Genomic DNA, 22,532 nt, shown 5'->3' with positions numbered 1-22,532 from the left:
CCAGTGAATTTGGCCTTGAGCAAAGGTCCTATTACCGCTTATTTCCCTCCTAAATTCACCTCTTTATGCTCATAAATTTATGATGTTTTTCTTGTGAATTTACAACTTTTTTATTTTCATAAATTTTGGCCTTTTTGTCTTCAAATTGGCAATCTTACTCTTCTTAATTTACAACCTTTTTCTTTGAAATCGACACCTTTTTTCTCATTAATTCACACTTTTGTTGTAAAAGTATGACTTTATTCCCATAAATTCTTGGGAATTTACAACTTTATTGTCGTATGTTTTTTTGTGTAAATGTAAAACTTTTTCTCCTAAATGTACAACTTAATATTTGTAAATTTAGGACTTTTTTCTCATGAATTTTGCCTTTTTTCCTGGTAAGTTTGTGACTTTTTTCTCGTAATTGTAGGACTTTATTCTTGAAATCTAAGGTCGTACTTTTAAAAATAAGTCTCCAAAAATGAGTTTTCAGACGCCCCAAAGGGCCCCCGGCCATTTTGGGATGGGGCATCAAACCAACTATAATCACTTTTCAACAACTTGAAGGTGCTGTCGTTAAAAACAACCTAAAACTTATCAGTGGAAGTGAAAAAAGTGTAAAATGACAAGCCTGGGGCAGCAACGGCATGTCTGCTCTAATCTCTCCAAATAAACACTACCCCCCTACCCCCCCTTGGGTTCACATCTGGCCTCGAGTGTTATCACAGAAAACCTCCACTGCCCCGACAACAGCCTGCTTCTTGTGCTCAGGATACACACACACACACACACACACACACACACACACAGTCAATCATATCTCACGCTGGAGTCAGACTGAGGAAACCCAACGTGAGGGAAGGAAGCGGTGAAGCCAGTGGGAAAGCAGATTTCTCCTCGGGTTGGCAGGATTCTGAGGCTGGGTGAGGACTGAGGACTGAGGACTGAGGACTGAGGAGAACGGAGAAGATCACTTAGATGCTTGACCACAACACAAAGGAATATTTGGCAGGCAGCTACGCGGGCACCTCCACCACCTCTTGGACTTTCGTAGAAGACGTCAGGAGGAAATTCTTCACATTCTCTTCATCTTCAGGAATTTGGGGAGTCCCAGCAGTTGCTGCAGCATCAAACTGCAGGAGGACGGTCGTCTTGGAACCCCCCCCCACCCACCGGGTGAGTACACAAATTGCATCCTGGAAAAAAAAAGGAGAGAAAGTAACTTGTTTATTTTTAAAGGGAAGAAATAGAATGGCTGTTTGAAAGTGAGTACAAGACAGGGGTACGAAAGACGAAAGGAAGAAGGCTAAGTTTGACGCTGTGTATAATAAAAAGATCAACTTTGATAGTCACATGGCATCTGGTCACCTGGGAATGTACTTTTCCTTAAGATAAGCTAAAGAAGACCTGGAAATACGAACAGCAAACCAGAGAATGTCAGCCATAACATTGTTCTGAGCGAGGGCTGATTAGAGGAACTTTTGGGCTCCAGCGTGGCTCATTGTTCTCCGTCATCCTGCCGTGTGGAGAGGCGTGGGGGGGTGGGGTCTGCAAAGACCATTTCCTCGCACTGAAAGCAGGACGGATTTTCTATGGCTTTACATGGTTTATATATATAATATGTATATGTACATAGACATATGTGTATGGACATACACATATGTAGTATATTGTATATGTACATATGGCTATAGAGCTGCCAGGTAGGAGACGTAGAGGAAGACCGAATAGGAGCATATGTATGTATGTATGTATGTATGTGTGTATGTGTGTATGCGTGTGTGTGTGTGTGTATGTATGTATGTATGTATGTATGTATGTATACATACAGTATATGTATGTATGTGTGTATGAATGTGTGTATGTATGTATGTATGTATGTATGTATGTATGTATGTATGTATGTATGTATGTATGTATGTATGTATGTATGTATGTATGTATGTATGTATGTATGTATGTATGTATGTATGTATGTATGTATGTATAGACAGTCATAAACAAGTATTCTATGTGCTCTCACTACAACGATTTTCTGTGGGAAAGGTTTGCCCGCCCCTGCTTCTGAAGTTTTGCTTGACCTTTGAGGTTGAGATGGTAAAGTTCCACTGTACCTGTACTGCTTATGTAAGTCATATTCTTTGTTACTTTCCTGCAGTTCTCCACCACAAGCATGAGTCTGTCACGCAATGGGACACTGGAGAAGACATCGGAGCAGCCCCACTCTGAGCCCAACTCCCCCTCCAGAGGGGCCAGTGGGGTGGTGCCCCCGCCATACTCCATGGGGGGCAGCGAGGTCGCCGACGCTCCGCTGGAGTTGAGGGGCTCTCTGGACTGCTGGGCCTGCTCCGTGCTGGTCACGGCTCAGAACCTCATCATCGCGCTCATCAATGGAACGCTGGCCGGCATGGTGTTTGGTATCATCCTCACACCTGCCCTCGTCATGATCATATTCGGCTTCCTGTGCCACTCCACGGTCTGTACACAATCACTTCACTGACTTGATCCTGTTTTTAAAAGCCTCTCTTGGACTTCCTGGAGATGAACTTTTCATTTTTTGTTTCTTTATACCATGCATGATGGGACACCATGCACCTTGTTCCTCAGGTGCAATACATTTTAATACCTGTAGTGACTTCTACCAATTCACTGGTAATCGTGTTCAGTGAATGCATAAAAACACTAGAAATACATCTGATTGTGGTGCGGCCACTACATCAGCAACCATAATAAGGATAAGGATATGGAATGAATGATGAGTCATGATTGTTAAGTGTAAAGTTGTTTCATCGTTACAGGTGCAGCCTCACGGTACCTCCGTGTATTGTTCCGACCTGTTGGACGACGCCGGCTGCGTGGCGCTACTGGTGGTGGGCTTCCTGCTGCTCACGCCCCTGCTGGTCCTGGCGCTGGCGGCTTTCTGTCGCCTGGCTCGCCACCTCCAGCTGGGCATGTGCTTCATTCCGTACAGCCGGGCCGTTTACAAGAACCTGCCCCCCACCCGACGCAGGGGGTCCGGCGCAGGTGGCTGCTGTGGCCAGCAGGGGGATTTAGAGAGGGAGAGGAAAGGCAGTGTTTGGGTGTAAGGAGAGAAGAGGATTTTGATGTATTTGCAAAGTATTGGACCGTCTTGGCTTCCCAAACTTTGTTTTTCCTAGTAACTATTCTTGCTGAAGCCACTGTAAAAGTCTATCTAATACTCCCATCAATGGAACTGAATGTTTGTAAGCAGTATATTTTGTAAAATATCTTTTTCCAATAAAACTTTATTTGGCAGTCAATACACCATCCTTAAAGACAGAAAACACACACTCATGAAAATGTGTGGGTGTGTGTAGTTGTGTGTATGTATGTATGTATGTATGTATGTATGTATGTATGTATGTATGTATGTATGTATGTATGTATGTATGCATGCATGTGTGTATGTATGTATGTATACATGTATGTACATATATATTTATGTATATGTGTGTATGTATGCACATATGTATGTGTATATATACATACAGTATATGTATGTATGCATGTATGTATATATGCATTTATGTATGTGTGTGTATGTATGTATGTATGGATGTATATGTATGTGTATATATACATACAGTATATGTATGTATGCATGTACGTATGTATGTGTGTATGCATGTATGTATATATGTATGTATGTATGTATCTATGTATCTATGTATCTATGTATATATGCGTTCATGTATGTATGTATGTATGTATGTATGTGTGTATGCATGTATGTATGTATATATGTATGTATGTCACTATGTATATATACGTTCATGTATGTGTGTGTGTATGTATGTATGCATGTATGTATATATGCATTTATGTATTCATGTATGTGTGTGTGTATGTATGTATGTATGTATGTATGTATGTATGTATGTATGTATGTATGTATGTATTAGGGTAGTAGGTAGGATGTATGGCAGCGTGCCATTGATGCTGAGGTTGGATGCAGTAAGGCGGTCATTCAACATTTTTTGAAAGATCCTGAGTATTATGGAAAAATAAAGTGGTAGACCCAAAGATGACATCTGTGCTGAAACGGAGGATCCGATTTGGCTGTCCGTCAAGACACAGGGCAGTTCTGGACCCAAATTAAGGCTCTTTCTGGTGCCGCCTGCAGTGCAATAACCATCAGACAGCATCTGCGGTAAAAAGGTTTCAAAAACAAAAGACGAATTCAAAGACCTCATCTCCTTCAATGCCACAAAACTGCCCGTTTCGACTTCGCCAGGGAGCATCAAACTTAAAAGTCCAGATGGCTTCCAAATTGCTTTTTCATTCAGTGGAACACTGAAGCTTCAGGTAGTGCGGGGTCATCAAACGGCAGCGGGTTATGTGCAAATGTTGTTCACTATCCCTTCTTAAAGCCTCACTAATATCCAAATGAGCAAAAGGTCAATTCCAGCTATTTTTCAACTGATCTTTGATTGATTGTGATCAGGTCTGTATAAAACATCTTAGCATGTCTACATCCAAAATATTTCTATTATATTTTTCAGTACGTGAAAGCCATTGTGGGTCTTTTGGGTACACAAGGTTGTGAGTCAAAGCTTGTGGGTGCTGTTACCCATGACATCCACCAGGCGGACTCCAACATCACTACGCTGAAAGAGAGTATGAAAAGCCTTGCTGCTCATGGAAACAACCAAAATGTACTCAGACACGGAGAGTGACAGAAGAGATATAAAACCTTTATTCATACATAAATTACAGACAAGGTTTAAGTATTTGTGTTCCTTTAATGGGGCGATAGCATCACCGTTGGGTTTTACTGAGACATTATCATCTCACAGATCTGCAACCGCATCAGACTCGGACTAGTTTGGTCAGGGATCTGTTGCGTTAGCATGGTTGGTTGTTAATGTTTGTCAATAATTTGTGATGTGGAGCTTTGTATGGAGCTGTGAATGAGCCAGGTTGCAAGCTGCCGCGACCCTCGTCATCCACCTGACCCATGATAATGTAGTTTGCGCCTGTGGAAAGAAATCAAGTCTTAAGTCTCTTAACGGGCGCTCTGTATTGTGCAGAATACCTGAGTGTTTACCTCTGCGGAGCAATGGGCACTTCCTGCATTGCGACACCAACTTAACTGACATGGTCTCGCCGACTTGCGTGATCGTTAGCCGACCTGCTTTGTAAGTCTTGATGAGGGAGACCCCGATGAGAAGGGTGCCCCGAGGTCCGGGGGCCAGTGAGGTCACCTTCCCGGTAATCACTATAAAAAATGTATAAGATTTCAGCAAGGTAAAATCAGACACATTCAGTTTTTCGGGCATACGAAAACCTAGCATAGCATAGCATAGCATAGCATAGCATAACATAGCCTTGTCTTGCCTGGCCTTGCCAAGTTTAGCATAGCATAGCATAGCCTAACCCTGCCTTGCCTTGTCTTGCCTAGCCTGGCCTAACCTAACCTAACCTAACCTAACCTAACCTAACCTAACCTAACCTAACCTAACCCTGCCTAGCCTAGCATAGCACTGCACAGCGTAGCGTAGCATAGCATAGCATAGCATAGCATAGCATAGCATAGCATAGCATAGCATAGCATAGCCTGGCCTTGCCAAGTTTAGCATAGCATAGCATAGCCTAGCATAGCATAGCATAGCATAGCATAGCATAGCATAGCATAGCATAGCATAGCATAGCATAGCATAGCATAGCTAACCTAACCTAAACTAATCTAACCTAACCCTGCCTAGCCTAGACTAGCATAGCATAGCATAGCATAGCATAGCATAGCATAGCATAGCATAGCATAGCATAGCATAGCATAGCCTTGTCTTGCCTGGCCTTGCCAAGCATAGCATTGCATAGCATAGGCTAGCCTAAGCTAGCCCAGCCTAGCACAGCCTAACCTCACCGAACCTAACCCAACCTCGCCTAGTTTAGCCTAGCCCAGCCTAGCCTAGCACACAGTCCCTCGACACCTTGGCTGTGCCAAGACATTCTTAAAATGATGAAGAGAAACAGGCTGGATTTATTGGATGATTTTCCAGTTTCCTGTGAGACCACGGCTTGACTGAAAGCTTTTATGGTTTGACTTACCAAATTCGCTGGCACAGAAACTGGTCTTGATGGTTCCGTCTCTTCTACAGGCTTTGGCACACAAAGGATTCTGAGTGGCTGAAAAGTGAAGAAGAAGTCTAGCATGAACTTGGGAGCATTTGATGGAAGCAGAGCACACCTCACTCACCCGGCCTCTTTCCATTGGCTCTGGTGGCAACCCCTCCCCTGTCCTGGCCCGTGGTTCCCTCGCTACGACCGGCAGTGGGCCGGACTGCTTTGGGTCTTTGGGTTGGTTCCGGTGCAGGAGGGGGGACATATTTGGGTGTAGCAGCGGGCGGGGGCGGCGTGGCAGCAGGGACTCGTTCACGTGCGGGGGGTCTGATGTGGGGTCTTGCCGGTACAGGTCTGGTATCGGCACGGTGCACTGTGGGTACACTGGTGTAGTAGGCCAGGAACCCATCAGATGTCACGCTGAGGTCAGACACAAACTGGACCAGCAGCACGTTCCCGCTGGTAGTGATGGGCCTGTGCAGAAGAGGAAGTGGAACGTCATGGACGCAGTTGGATCAACAAGAAATGATCGAACCGGCTGCTTACGCCGGGGCTTGATCGCCACAGTATTTTCCAATCAGGCGTGAGTCGTCTTTCTCACCGCCGTTGAAGAACGCCACGTAGTCGAAGCGACAGTAGGTGTCCGCCTCCAAGACGAACTTGTCGAAGCTAACCTGGATTACCTGGTTAGCAAACACAAACCATCCAGTGACATTTGCAGTAATTGCAGTGCGGGCAGGTTGCAACAAAAAGACAACATCCATCCATCCATCCATCCACCCACCCATCCATCCATCCACGCATGCATCATCCATCCACTCATTCATTCATCCATAATCCATCCATCATCCATCCATCCACCCATTCATTCATCCATCCATCGACCCATTCATCTATCGTTCCTTCCATCCATCCATTCACCCATCCATCATCCACCATCCACCATCCATCCACCCAGCCACCCATACATCCACCCATCCCCCATTCGTCCAACCATCCATCATCCATCCAACCATCTTCCATCCATCCTCCCATCCATCCACCCATCCATCCATCCACACATACATCCGTTTTTCATGCAGCTTATCCTCATGAGGCCAGCGGGTGTGCTGGAGCCTATCCCAGATGACTTTGGGAGAAAGGAGTATCCTTCATTCATTCATTCATTTTCTACCGCTTTTTCCTCACGAGGGTCGCGGGGGTGCTGGAGCCTATCCCAGCTGTCTTCGGGCGAGAGGCGGGGTACACCCTGGACTGGTGGCCAGCCAATCACAGGGCACATGTAGACAAACAACCATTCACACTCACATTCATACCTGTGGACAATTTGGAGTGGCCAATTAACCTAGCATGTTTTTGGAATGTGGGAGGAACCCGGAGTACCCGGAGAAAACCCACGCATGCACGGGGAGAACATGCAAACTCCACACAGAGATGGCCGAGGGTGGGATTGAATTTGTGTCTCCTAGCTGTGAGGTCTGCGCGCTAACCACTAGACCGCCGTGCCGCCCGAAAGGAGTATCATTTTCTTAATAATGTCTCACTGTCATGTATGCGTCTCTCCACATCACAGGTGTGCGTGTGAGTCACAGGAAGAAAAGCTCCGATTCACTTTGAGGTTTGCCCTTAAATATAAGGCATAAGTCCTTTTCAGATGTTTTTCCTCAGCATAATGCACTTACCATAGCTGCGTGGGTGACCAAATGTCCTATTTTCCCAGGACATGTCCTGTTTTCTGAGCCTGTCCTTCCCTTTTAAGTCCTGTCCTGTCCAGTACTTCCTCACCAAAGTAACATTACTAACACCCAGTGACCAGCGTACAACCCTACATAACATCACAAAGTCTGCGTATTTGGCTTCACTCAACCATTTTATGCTTGAAATGCTTCATTTAGGTTTAGAAAATGTATATATATTTTTGGCTACTGATAAAAATGAGGCCTGCCTTCCGGTTGGTTGTCAGACAGCAAACGCATTTCCATTCCGCTGCACCAGTCGGCGAAGTTAATAAGCTGTGAGTGTTTTGCCGACCTTATCAGCGTCCACCGTGATGAGCCAGGAGCAGCTGGTTCCGGGCGGATACTTCTTGTCCGGCCAGTTTGGCGTTTTGATCTCTCCCTGGGATTTTGTTATCTTTCCCCCACAGAGCTGTTGATCTGAAAGAAAGCCAACACGCCGCCTGGAGATGATGACTAAATACAAGCGCAGATTGTCCTTCAGTCATGCAATGCTAACGTGAACTTTTGCCCCACTGGTCATAACATTTTAGAGGCTTTTCATTCAAAAACTCTTATTAGTCCTTTTGCTTTTGGATACACTTACTGGGCTTTCCAGATGAAGAATGGCAGGACCTGGCGACACCTAGTGGCCACAATCATTTCCAGAGTCCAGCTTGTGATGACGCAGTTAGGCACACAAACTAAATGATGGACAACTTTTTAGAGGGAATACTTTCTTCTAGACCTCTGCCTTGGAGGCTGTCTGTAAGTAATGTGCTATTTTGCACAGCATACTTGTTTCATCTGCACACTAATTATGTCTCGTTTGCAGATCATAGCTGCTGTCAGCCACTGGCTAAGTAAATACACAACACATGTATGATTTACTTTTACATTCCCTCCATTTTTTGCTGTTTTTGAAAAAAATCATGTTTTGTCTTTGCAAAAAAAATTTCCACAAATTTTTCACCAACCTAATTTTACATTATAACTTCATTTTGGTTGTTTCTGATAGTATTAAAGCTTTATAAAAAAAAAATCCAACTTTGCTACTAAAATACATTATTTTTCCTAACATTTTAGGAAGTTTATTCTTGCAAAATTGCAGCTTTTGTTCTCCTTTTTCCTTTTTTCTTCCTGAAATACTATAACTTTATTCCCATGTTATTCGAACTTAGAACTCCCCAACTCTCACAAAATCATGATTTTTTTTACATTAAACTTTTTCTTTGGTGTTTCAACTTCATGCTATGTTATATTATTTATGTTGTGTTATATTTACTTTTCCAACAGTTGGGTTATGTTCAATTTTCGAAGGTGTGTTTTGGGATAAAAGTGACCCGAGTAGAGAATGAGTGATGCCCTGCAAGGGACTTCAATCAGTGGGGACGTGCTCACCTTGGTCGTACGGCTTGGCACCGCTGAAATAGGCCACGAACCCTCGGCCGTGGGTCTCCCCGTCGCTCACCATCTCCAGCATCATCGTGTTGGTGGTGGAAATGAGAGCGCCAGGGCGGAAGGTCCCGCAGAAGCGGCCCAGTTTTTGTACGGTGTTGGACTTGCCGTTATAAACGTCTAGGTAGTCGTAGCGACATTGCGAGTCGGCCTCCAGGTCAAAAATGCGGAAAGTCAGCATTACCACTTTTCCCTCTGGGACCTGCCGAGGGCGGGGGCATCAGACAAGGAATGAAGCGAGGAACGGGCGGCTGTGTGGGACTCACCGTGATGAGCCAGGTACATTTGCTGTTTGGTTTGTAGTAGCTCGGGAATCCCTCGCTGCCGACAAAGCCGGACTCCGCCTCCAGCTCTCCTCCACAGTAGAAGACGGGCCTGCAGGAAAAGGTCAAGAGAAGACAGGACATACAAGTGTTGGCATGCAGACAAAAATTGCATGAATGTGTAAACTGGGGCCTCTACTACTACAATATTTACACAATCCTCCTTTGGGAGGATTGTTTATTATTTATCCAGTTTCATGTTCTGGTGACTTGATGGAAGTTCAACATCCAAACACACACTCTGTGACCTTGGCTGGGTCATGAAAGAATGAAAGGATGGCACTTTCATATTCTAAGAAGTTACAGTATATGTATTTCATGAAATACTGCATCTCAGCTTTGTCATATACTGTCGGTGAAACAGCCCATGATTAAAGGGGACCTATGATGCTGACCTATAACTGTAGTTAGGATGGATGGATGGATGGTGGATGATGGATGGGTGGGTGGATGAATGGGGGATGATGGATGGATGGATGGGCGGGTGGATGGATGGTGGAAGATGGATGGGTGGGTGGATGGAAGGATAGATGGGCGGGTGGATGGATGGTGGATGATGGATGCGTGGGTGGATGGATGGTGGATGATGGATGGGCGGATGGGTGGATGGATGGAAGGGTGGATGGATGGGTGGGGGGATGGATGGATGGATGACGGGTGGGTGGTTGGATGGAAGGATGGACGGACGGATGGATGATGGATGGAAGGATGGACGGACAGATGGATGATGGATGGGTGGGTGGACGGACAGGTGGGTGGAAGGACGGACGGACGGACGATGGGTGTATGAATGGATGGGTGGATGGAAGGATGGATGGTGGCTGGGTGGATTTCAGTTTTCTCTTTAAATATTCCACATAATTTTTTCTTGTAATATTTAAACTTTATTCCCATAATATTATGACTTTCTCCCAACCTAATTTTTCAAACATTTTTGTAAATTAATAAATTAATCAATTGCTGCAATTAAAAAAACAATTACAGCTATTTCAGTATTTTATTCCTCCTAATATTACAACTTTATTCCCATAATATTGGCTAAATGACAAGAGGTTGTTCTCAACTTTTTTTCTTAATATTTTGACTTTATTCTAAAAAAAAACAACTGTTTTTTACTTGCGATGTTTTTATTCAAACATTTTTGTAAATTAATAAATTAATCAATTGCTGCAATTAAAAAAACAATTACAGCTATTTTTTTCAGTATTTTATTCCTCCTAATATTACAACTTTATTCCCATAATATTGGATAAATGACAAGAGGTTGTTCTCAACTTTTTTTCTTAATATTTTGACTTTATTCTAAAAAAAACTGCTGTTTTTTACTTGCGATGTTTTTATTTAAAATATTTAATATACTTGTAAATGTCTTTATGACTTTATGACCATAACTGTTCCCCAACCTATTTTTCCCAATAATATTTATTTTGTTTCTCATAATATTATAAAACATAATTTGGATGAAATATTTCAACTTAAGATAGTAAAATGATGTTATTTTCCTCTTTCTCCTCTATGTTCATATTTTGACTTCATTCTTGTCAAATGGCAGCTGTTTTTGCGGGGAAAGCAGGAGCAGGAGAAGAAGGAGATCAAGTCAGCATTGCGAGAGCAGACTGCAAGCTGCGGGAAGGCGTCATAACGCCATCGTAAAGCATCGATGAGCTCGTCAGGATCATGACACAAAAGCAAAGACGTCTTGTAACACACGTGGAGATGTGGAGCTGCTGAGTCAGCAGCAAGGATGCACTGTGTCTCCTTCTATGCTGACTTGGTTGCTTCCTCGTCTTCTCAATCAGAGCAGGGATTGTCCACTGGCTCTGCCCACATTTGATGACCCACCCGTATTCCAATACAACCAACAACTGCATTATGAATTGAACAAAAACAGCTTTCAAATACGATTATTAGTATTCGGGACACATGGAGAAAATCAAGATGTAAGAATGAAGTTGTACAGTTATGAGAAAAATGTCATAAATTTGCAACAAAATGTTATGACAATAAAGTTGTACGGACAGCTATGGAGATGATGTGACCTTTGGCCTTGGGCTAACGTAACATTACCATCTTTTTCTAAACTAATTTACACCCTTTTTTCTTGTAATTTTAAGACTTCTAAAAAACTTTAAAAAGTTTAATAAATTCCATCTTCATAAATTTATTAAACCTTTTTTCATAATTTTATGAAGATGGAATTTATAAAACTTTTTCTCCTTAATTTGATTTTTTTAATTGACAGCTTTTTCATTTAGATATTTGTTTTCATAAATTTACCATTTAAATCAAAATTTATTTATTTGTAAATGTACAACTTTTTTCCTCATAAATTCATTTTTTGTTCTTGTAAATTTACATCTTTTTCTCTTGTAAATTTACTACTTAATTCTTGTAAATGCACACCTTTTTTCCAAATAAATGTCCAACTTCATGCCTTCACTAATTCATCAGTTTGGGACATTTCCACAAGGAGAGCGATGACTCCAGTGGATTTTGACACACTATTTAATGTCAAAAAGGATTCTTTCCAAATATGATCGTCCACCATTATCACGGTTAATTGTTTCCAGACCCACCATGATAAGATTTACCTTCTTCTAGATATGGTTTGTGACATTATTAGAGCCCTGTCGAGTTGAAATAACACCCCTATAGTTCCCTTGCCGCTTGCCCAATATAGTCAAGATAATGTGAGCAAATAAGACCGGTGCTCGTGTGTACCAAACCAAGCGTAGCCCAGTTGCTGCGACCCCACAGGCAGAAGCCCAAACATGAACATCTGGCGCAGTGGCCACCGCACATTCGCAGAGGAAACAACTGGAAACACACAGCAAAGAAGCCAGACCTGGAATCCCCCCCCCCCCCTCCCGCTTTGCTCAACTTGATGAAGATGAAGACGGACTGGAAGTGGCCTCCCTGTGAGAGCTCACCTGGTGTAGTTTGTCTCCTGCGCCCCTGTCCATCCCAAAGTCAGACACAAGAGGAGGGAGATGCCCCACGTTTGACCCACGGACGCCATCGTGTGCTACCGAAAGACGGCTGCAGAAGAGGGGAGACGGCAGAAGGAGGCAAGAGCTTCAGGGACAGGGAGGAAGAGGAGGAGGAAGAGGGGGAGGATGGGCGGAGAGACCACCCCCCCCCCAAACGGCCTGGGGGGTGGGGGTGGAGAGTTCTAGAATGAAGAGAGATGCTAGCAGGACGGAGATGGTGGGGGGGTGCAGGAGCTTTAACGAGAGCCAGATGTTTTCTCCATAATGACACGGCTTTGGATGGAACAGTGAGGGGAGGGGCTTTTGGGGGGGGGGGTAATCTGGGAAGAAGAAAGACAAACAGGTTCTCTGATCCTCAACTTGAAAGCACCTGAACTAATGTTGATGGTTTTTACCCTGAAGTGGGGTGTCCAAAGGGCGTCACAGGGCCCCCGTGAAACACTCTAAAGATACACTAATAGGGGAAATGATAAAAGTTAGAATATTAAGGGAATAATATAAGTCATAATGTTACAGAAACATTAAAAAAACAATGTCATTTTCGCAGCATAGAGCTGAAATATTGAAGAAGAAATATGAGTAAAATATTGGACTATTTTAAAACGGTTCCCTGTCGTTGGCCAACAAAGAGGTTATGAAGACATTGCTAAGCCGAGTGTGGGGGTGAACTTTTGTTATTGTGGATTAAAATATATATATATTGTTTAAAGTCCTAACATGATGAGAAACAACCCCACAAAAATTGTTCTTTTATGTTTATAAAATGATAATATTATGGAAATAAAGTCCGAAAACATTTACAGGTTGGGAAATTAAAAAAAGAAATGGAAAAAAAGAGTTGCCATTTTACCAGAAGAAAGTCAAAAAATGAAGAGAAAAATAAAACTTAGAGGAGAATCACATCGTAATATTCTGAGGAAAAACCAACTGTCACGATCCGCAAGCTCGCCGGTGTGACAGTTTATTTGGTTTATATTTTCTATGCCTTGGTTCCTGTTTTCATGCTCTTGTTTTGGTAGCGTTTCCTGTTTTGTCTGCCTGCTTTTCTGTTCCCTTATTACTCGCACCTGTTGCTAATTATGTTACCCTTCTATTTAGTTCAGGTGCGTGCTCACTAGTTTGTGGCTGCATTGTTTGTTGTAGCTCTCCACGCTACTCCGACCGTCTTTGCTCGCATCCTGCTGCTGCAAACCATTTCTGTTTATATTAAATTGACTTTCGATCTGCACTTGGATCTCCTGCTCTCTGCATCTTGGGGTCGTGTCGCAATACCGAAGCGAAGGCGTGACAGAATGCAGCCACCAAATGAAGGCGACCTCGCAGAGAGCGACTTTTGGACCTGGCAGATCCTGAAGGCGATGGAAGAGGAGTGCACGAGGTTCACTCCGGAGGAACTGGAGGACATGGTGTGGGGGCCGGATGGCACGCTCATACCCATGGCGTGGGTTCATCCGGGCCCCGTAGATGACACACCGGCCTTGCCGCGACACCGACGTACGTCTCGGCCGCCTCCAGCCAGGGCTCCACGGCGTCAAAAGGTGAAACCGCTCTCTTCCTCCTCGTCACGCCAAGCCAGGGCACAACCCTCAACTCACACAGTCACTGAGTGCTGGCCCATCTCGCTGCTGCCGTTGACTCCCACGTCACGACTGCCCGCCGAGCCCCAGCTGCCCACCTCTTCGGAATCCCTGTTGCCTCCCATGCAACACGAAGAGGACCACGGCGCATGTTCCCCTCCTGTGCCCAAGCCACGCAGCCTCAAGGGTTCCCAAACCCCGGCTCCCGCGCCAAGCTGCGTGACGGCCCAGTTTCCTCCTGTGCCCAAGCCACGCAGCTTCAAGGGTTTCCAAACCCCGGCTCCCGTGCCTAGCTGCGTGTCGGCCCAGATTCCTCCTGTGCCCAAACCGCGCAGCCCCAAGGGTTCCCAAACTCCGGCTCCCGTGCCAAGCAGCGTGATAGCCCGGATTCCTCCTGTGCCCAAACCGCGCAGCCCCAAGGGTTCCCAAACTCCGGCTCCCATGCCAAGCTGCGTGGCATCCCGGATTCCGCCTGTGCCCAAGCCACGCAGCCACTGGGGTTCCCAAGACCCGGCTCCCGTGCCAAGCTGCGTGGCATCCCAGATTCCGCCTGTGCCCAAGCCGCGCAGCCCGAGGGGTTCTCAAGACCCGGCTCTCATGCCAAGCTGCGCGGCGTCCCTGATCCCGCCCGTGCCCAAGCCGTGCAGCCCGAGGGGTTCTCAAGACCCGGCTCTCATGCCAAGCTGCGCGGCGTCCCTGATCCCGGCCGTGCCCAAGCCGCGCAGCCCGAGGGGTTCTCAAGACCCGGCTCCCATGCCAAGCTGCGCGGCGTCCCTGATCCCGCCCGTGCCCAAGCCGCGCAGCTTCAGGCCCAAACAAGTGGCTGTGGCCGGGACTGCTGACCTGGAGGAGCCAGTGACCCTCCTCCAAGCCTCCCTCCTCCCTGCCCTGGTTTCGGCTCCCTCGGATTACGGCGTCTGGGATCCGCCTTCGAGAGGGGGGGCTAGTACCACCTGCTTGGCTATGGTGGAAGCACAGCCCAGCCTGCCGATGGAAGGGGAGAATGGCGCCACCTGCTGGGGGAGTGAGGAGGCACAGCCCACTCCACCTGTAGGACGTGCAGCAGGGCTTGCTGGAGCAGATGGTCAGGCTCTGGCATGGACGACGCCTGCTGCTTCGCCGTCGCCGCGTCAGGGCCGGACGCCCGCTGCTTCGCCGTCGCCGCGTCAGGGCCGGACGCCCGCTGCTTCGCCGTCTCCGCGTCAGGGCCGGACGCCCGCTGCTTCGCCGTCTCCGCGTCAGGGCCGGACGCCCGCTGCTTTGCCGTCTCCGCGTCAGGGCCGGACGCCCGCTGCTTTGCCGTCTCCGCGTCAGGGCCGGACGCCCGCTGCTTTGCCGTCTCCGCGTCAGGGCCGGACGCCCGCTGCTTCGCCGTCTCCGCGTCAGGGCCGGATGCCCGCTGCTTCGCCGTCTCCGCGTCAGGGCCGGATGCCCGCTGCTTCGCCGTCTCCGCGTCAGGGCCGGACGCCCGCTGCTTCGCCGTCTCCGCGTCAGGGCCGGACGCCCGCTGCTTCGCCGTCTCCGCGTCAGGGCCGGACGCCCGCTGCTTCGCCGTCTCCGCGTCAGGGCCGGACGCCCGCTGCTTCGCCGTCTCCGCGTCAGGGCCGGACGCCCGCTGCTTCGCCGTCTCCGCGTCAGGGCCGGACGCCCGCTGCTTCGCCGTCTCCGCGTCAGGACCGGACGCCCGCTGCTTCGCCGTCTCCGCGTCAGGACCGGACGCCCGCTGCTTCGCCGTCTCCGCGTCAGGACCGGACGCCCGCTGCTTCGCCGTCTCCGCGTCAGGACCGGACGCCCGCTGCTTCGCCGTCTCCGCGTCAGGACCGGACGCCCGCTGCTTCGCCGTCTCCGCGTCAGGACCGGATGCCCGCTGCTTCGCCGTCTCCGCGTCAGGACCGGACGCCCGCTGCTTCGCCGTCTCCGCGTCAGGACCGGACGCCCGCTGCTTCGCCGTCTCCGCGTCAGGACCGGACGCCCGCTGCTTCGCCGTCTCCGCGTCAGGACCGGACGCCCGCTGCTTCGCCGTCTCCGCGTCAGGACCGGACTCCTGCTTCTTCGCCGTCTCCGCGTCATGGTCGGACGCCTGCTTCTTCGCCGCCTCCTCCGGCGCCACCTCTTCCACGGCGGAACGCCACGCCGCCGCCGCCTCCTCCGGCGCCACCTCTTCCACGGCGGGACACCACGCCGCCGCCGCCACCTCTCCAGCGGCGGGATGCCGCTCGTCCTCTCCAGCGGCGGGATGCCGCTCGTCCTCTCCAGCGGCGGGATGCCGCTCGTCCTCTCCAGCGGCGGGATGCCGCTCTGCCTCCTCCGGCATCACCTCGCTTATGTTGGGCCGGCCTCCCTGGCCAGGCCCACCACCCTGGCCGGCCCCCAGAGGGGTCCATCCATGGCTCTCACGGGGCCTGTTGTCCTGGGCACCCTCCAGAGGAGCCCAGTGCCCTCTGGGCTGCTCACCCTTCTGGCCGTCCTCCTGCGTGGCCCTGCCACCCTGGCCGACCTCCTGAGAGGTTCGGCCTTGTTCGTCTAGTCCACGGTCCAGGACAACCCCCCGAGTGTTTTGCCGGCTACCCACCACCGAACCTCCCTCCACCCATCCCTGCCTTTTTGTGACTTTGGACTTTCTGGACGTCTAGGATCCGTCCTTGAGGGGGGTGTACTGTCACGATCCGCAAGCTCGCCGGTGTGACAGTTTATTTGGTTTATATTTTCTATGCCTTGGTTCCTGTTTTCATGCTCTTGTTTTGGTAGCGTTTCCTGTTTTGTCTGCCTGCTTTTCTGTTCCCTTATTACTCGCACCTGTTGCTAATTATGTTACCCTTCTATTTAGTTCAGGTGCGTGCTCACTAGTTTGTGGCTGCATTGTTTGTTGTAGCTCTCCACGCTACTCCGACCGTCTTTGCTCGCATCCTGCTGCTGCAAACCATTTCTGTTTATATTAAATTGACTTTCGATCTGCACTTGGATCTCCTGCTCTCTGCATCTTGGGGTCGTGTCGCAATACCGAAGCGAAGGCGTGACACCAACACTTACAACACTTTTGTTATATTATGTATATAAAGTTAAAGGGACTCATGATGCTTTTCCCCACTTTCCCACAAATTGGAATGTTGTTTCAGGGCTTTCAGGGCTCGATTTCAGCAGGCATGGTAAAACTGGCCCTTTGTGATGTCACAGGGGGACAGACCTCCTGATATGGGCGTGGCTGTAAAAGCCAGGCCACGTGGTTGGTTGCTGGTTTCCAACCAGCAACTGTCAACTGGACTGTTTACTGAACAAGCGCCACGATGCAGCTGGACAAGCCCACCATCTTGCTGAAGCCCCACGACTTTCCAACGGTACTTGGCGGTGTGGACGAGCCAGAAGGGCCAGCAGGAAGTAAGAATTTACCAGGGTCCTAACTGTCTTTATTTAAAGGAAGTCATGGAGTAAAAGAGCTTATCTGTGTAGCATTATAGAGTGTGCATATGTTACCTCCCTAAACTATGCTCAGGGAAATACACAGTTAGAGTTTTCCCCTAACTGTCAGACGTTCTCAACCCTGAAACACAGCAAAGAACGGGAACAGTTGGTGTCTTTCCAACACAGCAGTTTATATTTCTTCTTCCCTGTATTTGTAGTTGCACATCAAATAAGTGCTAAGCGATGCCTGGCCATGCTTTGTTTCTCACGGCTAGGCCTGTTAGCATTAGCAAATTTACACCACTTACACCACATAAACAACTCCAAACATTACCAAGGTATCAAAAGTCACTCTACATAACAATACTACAAATTGTGGTTCTTAAAAACACTTAAAACACTTCTTCTTCACCAACCTGAAACACAGCAAAGAACGGGAGAAGTTAGTGTCGTTCCAAAAAGCAGTTTATTTTTCTTCTTCACTGCTGTGCGTGGCTTTCCCAACCAACCAAGCCGCAACGCCCCCCTGTGGCGTAAGTGTGTAACAGCACCGAGTAGTGAAAGTGCTTTACTTAGAACTAACGATTACAGGTAGATTAAATCAAAACAATAAAGATGTCATGCAAAGAGGATACCATTGACAATATGTAAAAAAATATTGGGGATCTCTGTTAAATAATTTTTTTTCCTTTGTTTTTTTCTCATCTTTACACATACAAGGAGCTGGTTGCTAATAGCCGTTTCCCTCCACAATCAGTGTCTCTACCCAAGTTTTTTACACACTGGTAGTCCCACAAAAACTATTACTAATGCTAAAATTGGAAGTTTTTGTTTTCACTCTCCGATGAAACGTTCCAATCCCTTCACTCCATCTCCCCAAGCCCCAGCGTGTCCTTTGACTCCACACAGAGTCCCAGCCAGAGTGGGTGTCGGTTCCCCCCCTGCAATCCACCGAGGCTGACTCTGACTCTCCAGCGGAGGAGTTCTTGCGGATGAGTCAACCCTCTGGCCGCCACCACAGAGGCCTGCGACGGGAAAAGCGTTGGAGTCCACGCTGTAAAAAGTCACTCACGTTCAAGCGATGCTGACCCGCACCCGCCTGATGACAGCCGCAGGCCCCCAGCCAAGGCAAACACCCAGCCCGAGTCTCCAGCTGCATGCGGCCTATTCCTAACCTTTAGCTTTACGACCTGCGTTAAACAATCTCTGCTGCCAAGGAAAAGATTGAAGGAGGCCGCAGGAGGCCCTGCTGTGCCGGTTTGTCTTTAAGTCCTGATAAGAGACGGCAGAGGCAGGAAGGCAGGGCCTATCGCAGTGCGGAGGAGCGGCGACCCGACTCTCCAGGCCAGGAAAGCCAGCCAAGGGGTTCTGCAATAACTGACACACATTCCTTTTGCAGTGGGGGGGTTGGGAGTTGCACAATCAGGAGCAAAAACAAAGCTCTGATCAGCAAAAATAGACCAGTCATGACTACAACGTCATCCCACAAAAAAACACACCTAATTGTCTGAGAATCTCATCTGTTCTCCGTCTTTGCGGTTCCTTATTTTCCAGCGTCTGAATTAGCAGGAAGACACGGAAAATGCTGCTCTGTTCCAATCCAGGAGGCAAACAAGACCCGGAATACTAAGTAAAACGTCTGTCGTATCTTCTAAGAAACATCTGGGAAAATAACAGACACGGCCAAGAATTTAAAGAGGGAAGTGAGTGAGGCAACCCCCACCCCCTGCGCCCCCATCAATATGCGAGGGAGCTCATTGCAAATCACCAGCAGCATAATATACAAGTAGGATTCAATCTTAATAAAACAAATATATTCCTAGTTATTAACTAGTTACCACCAGTTGTTAACATTATTAGAGCCCTCTAGATATGAAATAGCCCCCCTATAGTCATCTTTAGGTTTGTACTACCCAATGTAGCAGTTATGATCAGTGAAAATAAGACATAAATAAGATAGACTCATATGTTTTTTCTGGATCGTGTACTTCCAGCGGTGGGCTATTGTTACAACCTGGCTCAAGGGCCACAACCAAAAGGAAACACAGCAGAGGTACACTTCATTAAAACGACCTAAACCAAAGCAAGGGGGGTTGTGGGGTGGGGGCTTAAAATCTCTGACCACAGGTGCTCCGGATTGCCCAATCAGCCAACAGCACCCTCCAAAGGACCCCAGGGGCCACAACACTTGGCTCATCAACATATTGTAAAGGCTTTAAATGGCTTATATTAGCCAATATGAGTAAACAATGCAATACAAACAATATAATACAATAAGAGTAAATCAGTAGCTTAAGCCGTAAATAAAACTCCTGTGTGTTCCCGAGGGGACCTTCTTGGCGGGCGGACAGATGTGTAAGGACAGGAAGTGAAATTATGGTCCCAACAGTAGCCCATGTTATTATTGTTGTTATTGTTATTCCTGTTTGAAACCTTTGTAACATGCCTGCTGATCATCTCACTGAATAATCGCGGACACCTAGGACACCGATGTGTAGTACTACATGGACAATTAGAATGAATCTGGTGTCTTGTATTTGTATTGTAGCGTATTTAGTCTGCTAGAAAGCGTTTGATAAGTGAGGGCGTTAGAGATAGTATCATGTTATGTGGACTAAACGTGTCACGGCATACACAGTATTTATTTTTACTCAAGTTGATCATTCCTACCCAGGATATATGAATTGTGTGCAGGAATTTGTTGATGTCTGTGATAATGATGACGTCAGCAACACGAGGAACAGAACAGGAAATCCTGCCACTGATGATCTTTACTGCTCATCCTGTGCAGCATCCCCACAGGAAGTATACAGAAGTACTATTTTAAACCTTTTAAAACAGCCAGCGGGGGAAAGAATGTTGGAAAAACAAAAGAATGGATTTTCATTGCAGGGGGATCAATGAGTCATTTTACAAGTATAAAGACAAAAAATGACACATATTATGAAGGTGTAAAATAACAAAAAAGTCATTTGTGGTTGAAAAAGGAATAAAAAAAAATATAAAAAGCAATATAAGAAACAAACAAAATGAAAAATAAATTTGTAATTTTGGGAAAATTAGGTCGCAGAAAAAACTCATAATATAGCGAGAATGAGGCCATAATGATGAGAAGAAAAATATGTTGTTTTTAAAAGCCGTAATTTGAGTAACAAAGAAAACAAAATGAAGTTGTAATTTCTGGAACACTAGATTGGGGGAAAAGTTAAAAGAATAACTTAAAAATATTATAAAATAAAATAAAGCCATAATATTATGAAAGCAAAATTCACAAAGATCATTTAAGAAGAAAAGTTGAACAAAAAACAAAGAACTGATAGTAATAACAGGCTTTTTCACTGACATGATGAAGCTGAGAGGCAGTTTTTTTTAACTATATAAAACCTCTTAGCATATGTAGGTGTGTTGCTGTACAAAGTGTATCAAAGTGGCCAAATAGCATGCTTTCATTCATTTCATTGGCTGGGAAAAAAAAGGTTCGGAGCGCCCTGGTTTCCACACGGCGCCATTCCCTGCAACACTGACATCTGGCGGTCAAAGTGCACAACTGCAAGCTAGATCGAAGAAGCTGCCAGATATGTTGATCATCGACATTCCTTTTCATCAAGTGCAGCACTCTACTTTGATTTGAATCGTAAAATTAATTCACGAATTAAATGAAAAGCAAATAAAACATCGCATCGCTCTAAACGACAGCGTCCATAGCAGGAAATGCGGTAGCTGCCGTGTTATTTCATTTCAAAATAAAAGTCTTAGCAAACGCCACTTCCTGTTGATTGATTTAAAAAAAAGTCCTTCAACGTTTTTTGTTCCAGGTGTTTTTAGACATGGTGATGACTAAGGAGTAAGCTATTACATTTAGCAATTTATGTATTAGTATGTAACTAAACACATTTAGTTACAGCAAAAGCAGCAACTGTAAACAATTAGGAACAATCGGTGTTATCGTCTTTGCAACCCCCCCCCCCGCAGGTGAAGAAAGCCTTTGTGGCTGCTGTTTGTTTTGGTATTTAGCTTTCAGCGTTATCACTATTCCGCGTTCTATTTAGAGACGCTTTATGACTGATAGACGGATGCAAATGCATGCGTGTGTTTGCCCAAGCCGTGTGTGTACTTGTACCACGCCAGGCTGCCATTTATGCTATTTGTCTAGTCGGGGTTAAACAAGCTTGGGGGGCTTTTGGAGGGACTCTTTCTGCTGACGTCCGCTTCAGATGTTGTGGACGGGTAAGGAACCTCCTCCCGCTGGGGCTGAGATTGGCAAGCAGTTCAAAAGCTCCTCGGTGGCAGGGCCCCGGGGGTGGATGAGCTTCCTCAGGATCCTGTGGGGCTGTCTCGGTTGACACCACTCCTGACTCGGATGCATGGGAGTCTATGCGTCTTTCAGATGAAAAGGCATTCAATGGCGTTTCTTGAGCAATCCTGTGGGGAGTACTCGGACTGTATGGGAGTACTCAGACTGTATGGGATAGCGTACCACCCAATTCAGGTGGTCAGCGCTTGGTCCGCAGGGCTTGTTTCCAGTGAGGCTTGGCTCCTCATGGGTTGCTTTTTGTCATCCATTCTGTTCATAACCTTTGTGCACCAATTGTCTTGGCGTATCAGGGGTGTTGAGGAGATCTGGTTTGGTGGCTGCAGGTTCAGGTCTCTGGTTTTTGCACATGATGTGGTCCTGCGGTCTTCATTGGGCTGTGTTCTTCAGCATTCAATGGATCCATTTGCAGCCATCTCCGGGTTGGGGATGAGATCCTGCCTGAAGTGAAGTTCACGTTCTTCTTCTGGGGAGGTGTTCAGGGCACGTCCACCCGGTAGGAGGCCTCGGGAAGACCCAGGACACATTTGAGAGACCATGTCTCTCAACTGGCATGGGATTACCTCAGGATCCGAAGTAGCCGGGGAGAGGGAAGTCTGGGCTTCCCTACTTAGGCCACCCCCCCCCCCTGACTTTGGCTAAAGCGGAAGAAGATGGATGGCTTGAAAACAAAGCACAAACGAACCAAGACA

At 47.0% G+C, this 22,532-nt stretch overlaps 2 protein-coding genes across 3 annotated transcripts; one reads left to right on the top strand and one right to left on the bottom strand.

Annotated features, from left to right (window-relative positions):
- Window positions 1–766: 766 nt before the first annotated feature.
- On the top strand, window positions 767–3,253 carry LOC131132304 (transmembrane protein 88 a). Its single transcript, XM_058077818.2, has 3 exons — window positions 767–1,158; window positions 2,141–2,458; window positions 2,781–3,253. The coding sequence occupies exons 1-3, from the start codon at window positions 961–963 to the stop codon at window positions 3,066–3,068; spliced, it is 804 nt and encodes a 267-aa protein (XP_057933801.2). The 5' UTR covers window positions 767–960; the 3' UTR covers window positions 3,069–3,253.
- A 1,428-nt stretch (window positions 3,254–4,681) lies between these two features.
- pcolcea (procollagen C-endopeptidase enhancer a) lies at window positions 4,682–12,733 on the bottom strand. 2 transcript variants are annotated; one of them, XM_058078589.2, is made up of 9 exons: window positions 12,493–12,733; window positions 9,506–9,614; window positions 9,183–9,441; window positions 8,098–8,222; window positions 6,613–6,749; window positions 6,203–6,540; window positions 6,055–6,132; window positions 5,051–5,221; window positions 4,682–4,979 (listed from the first exon to the last, which is right to left on the bottom strand). In XM_058078589.2, exons 1-9 carry the CDS (start codon window positions 12,579–12,581, stop codon window positions 4,849–4,851), a joined length of 1,437 nt encoding a protein of 478 aa, XP_057934572.2. In that variant the 5' UTR covers window positions 12,582–12,733; the 3' UTR covers window positions 4,682–4,848. The 2 variants fall into 2 exon arrangements, with proteins under 2 accessions (XP_057934572.2, XP_057934573.2); XM_058078590.2 differs by having other exon boundaries at window positions 9,183–9,434; window positions 12,493–12,661.
- Window positions 12,734–22,532: the final 9,799 nt, after the last annotated feature.

Source organism: Doryrhamphus excisus, linkage group LG1 (genome assembly GCF_037039965.1).
Source record: "Doryrhamphus excisus strain RoL-2023G ecotype Guam linkage group LG1, RoL_Dexc_Guam_v1.1, whole genome shotgun sequence".
Taxonomy (NCBI): domain Eukaryota; kingdom Metazoa; phylum Chordata; class Actinopteri; order Syngnathiformes; family Syngnathidae; genus Doryrhamphus; species Doryrhamphus excisus.
Note: the sequence above shows the minus strand (reverse complement) of the source record. Positions and strands in the feature narration are given on the sequence as shown.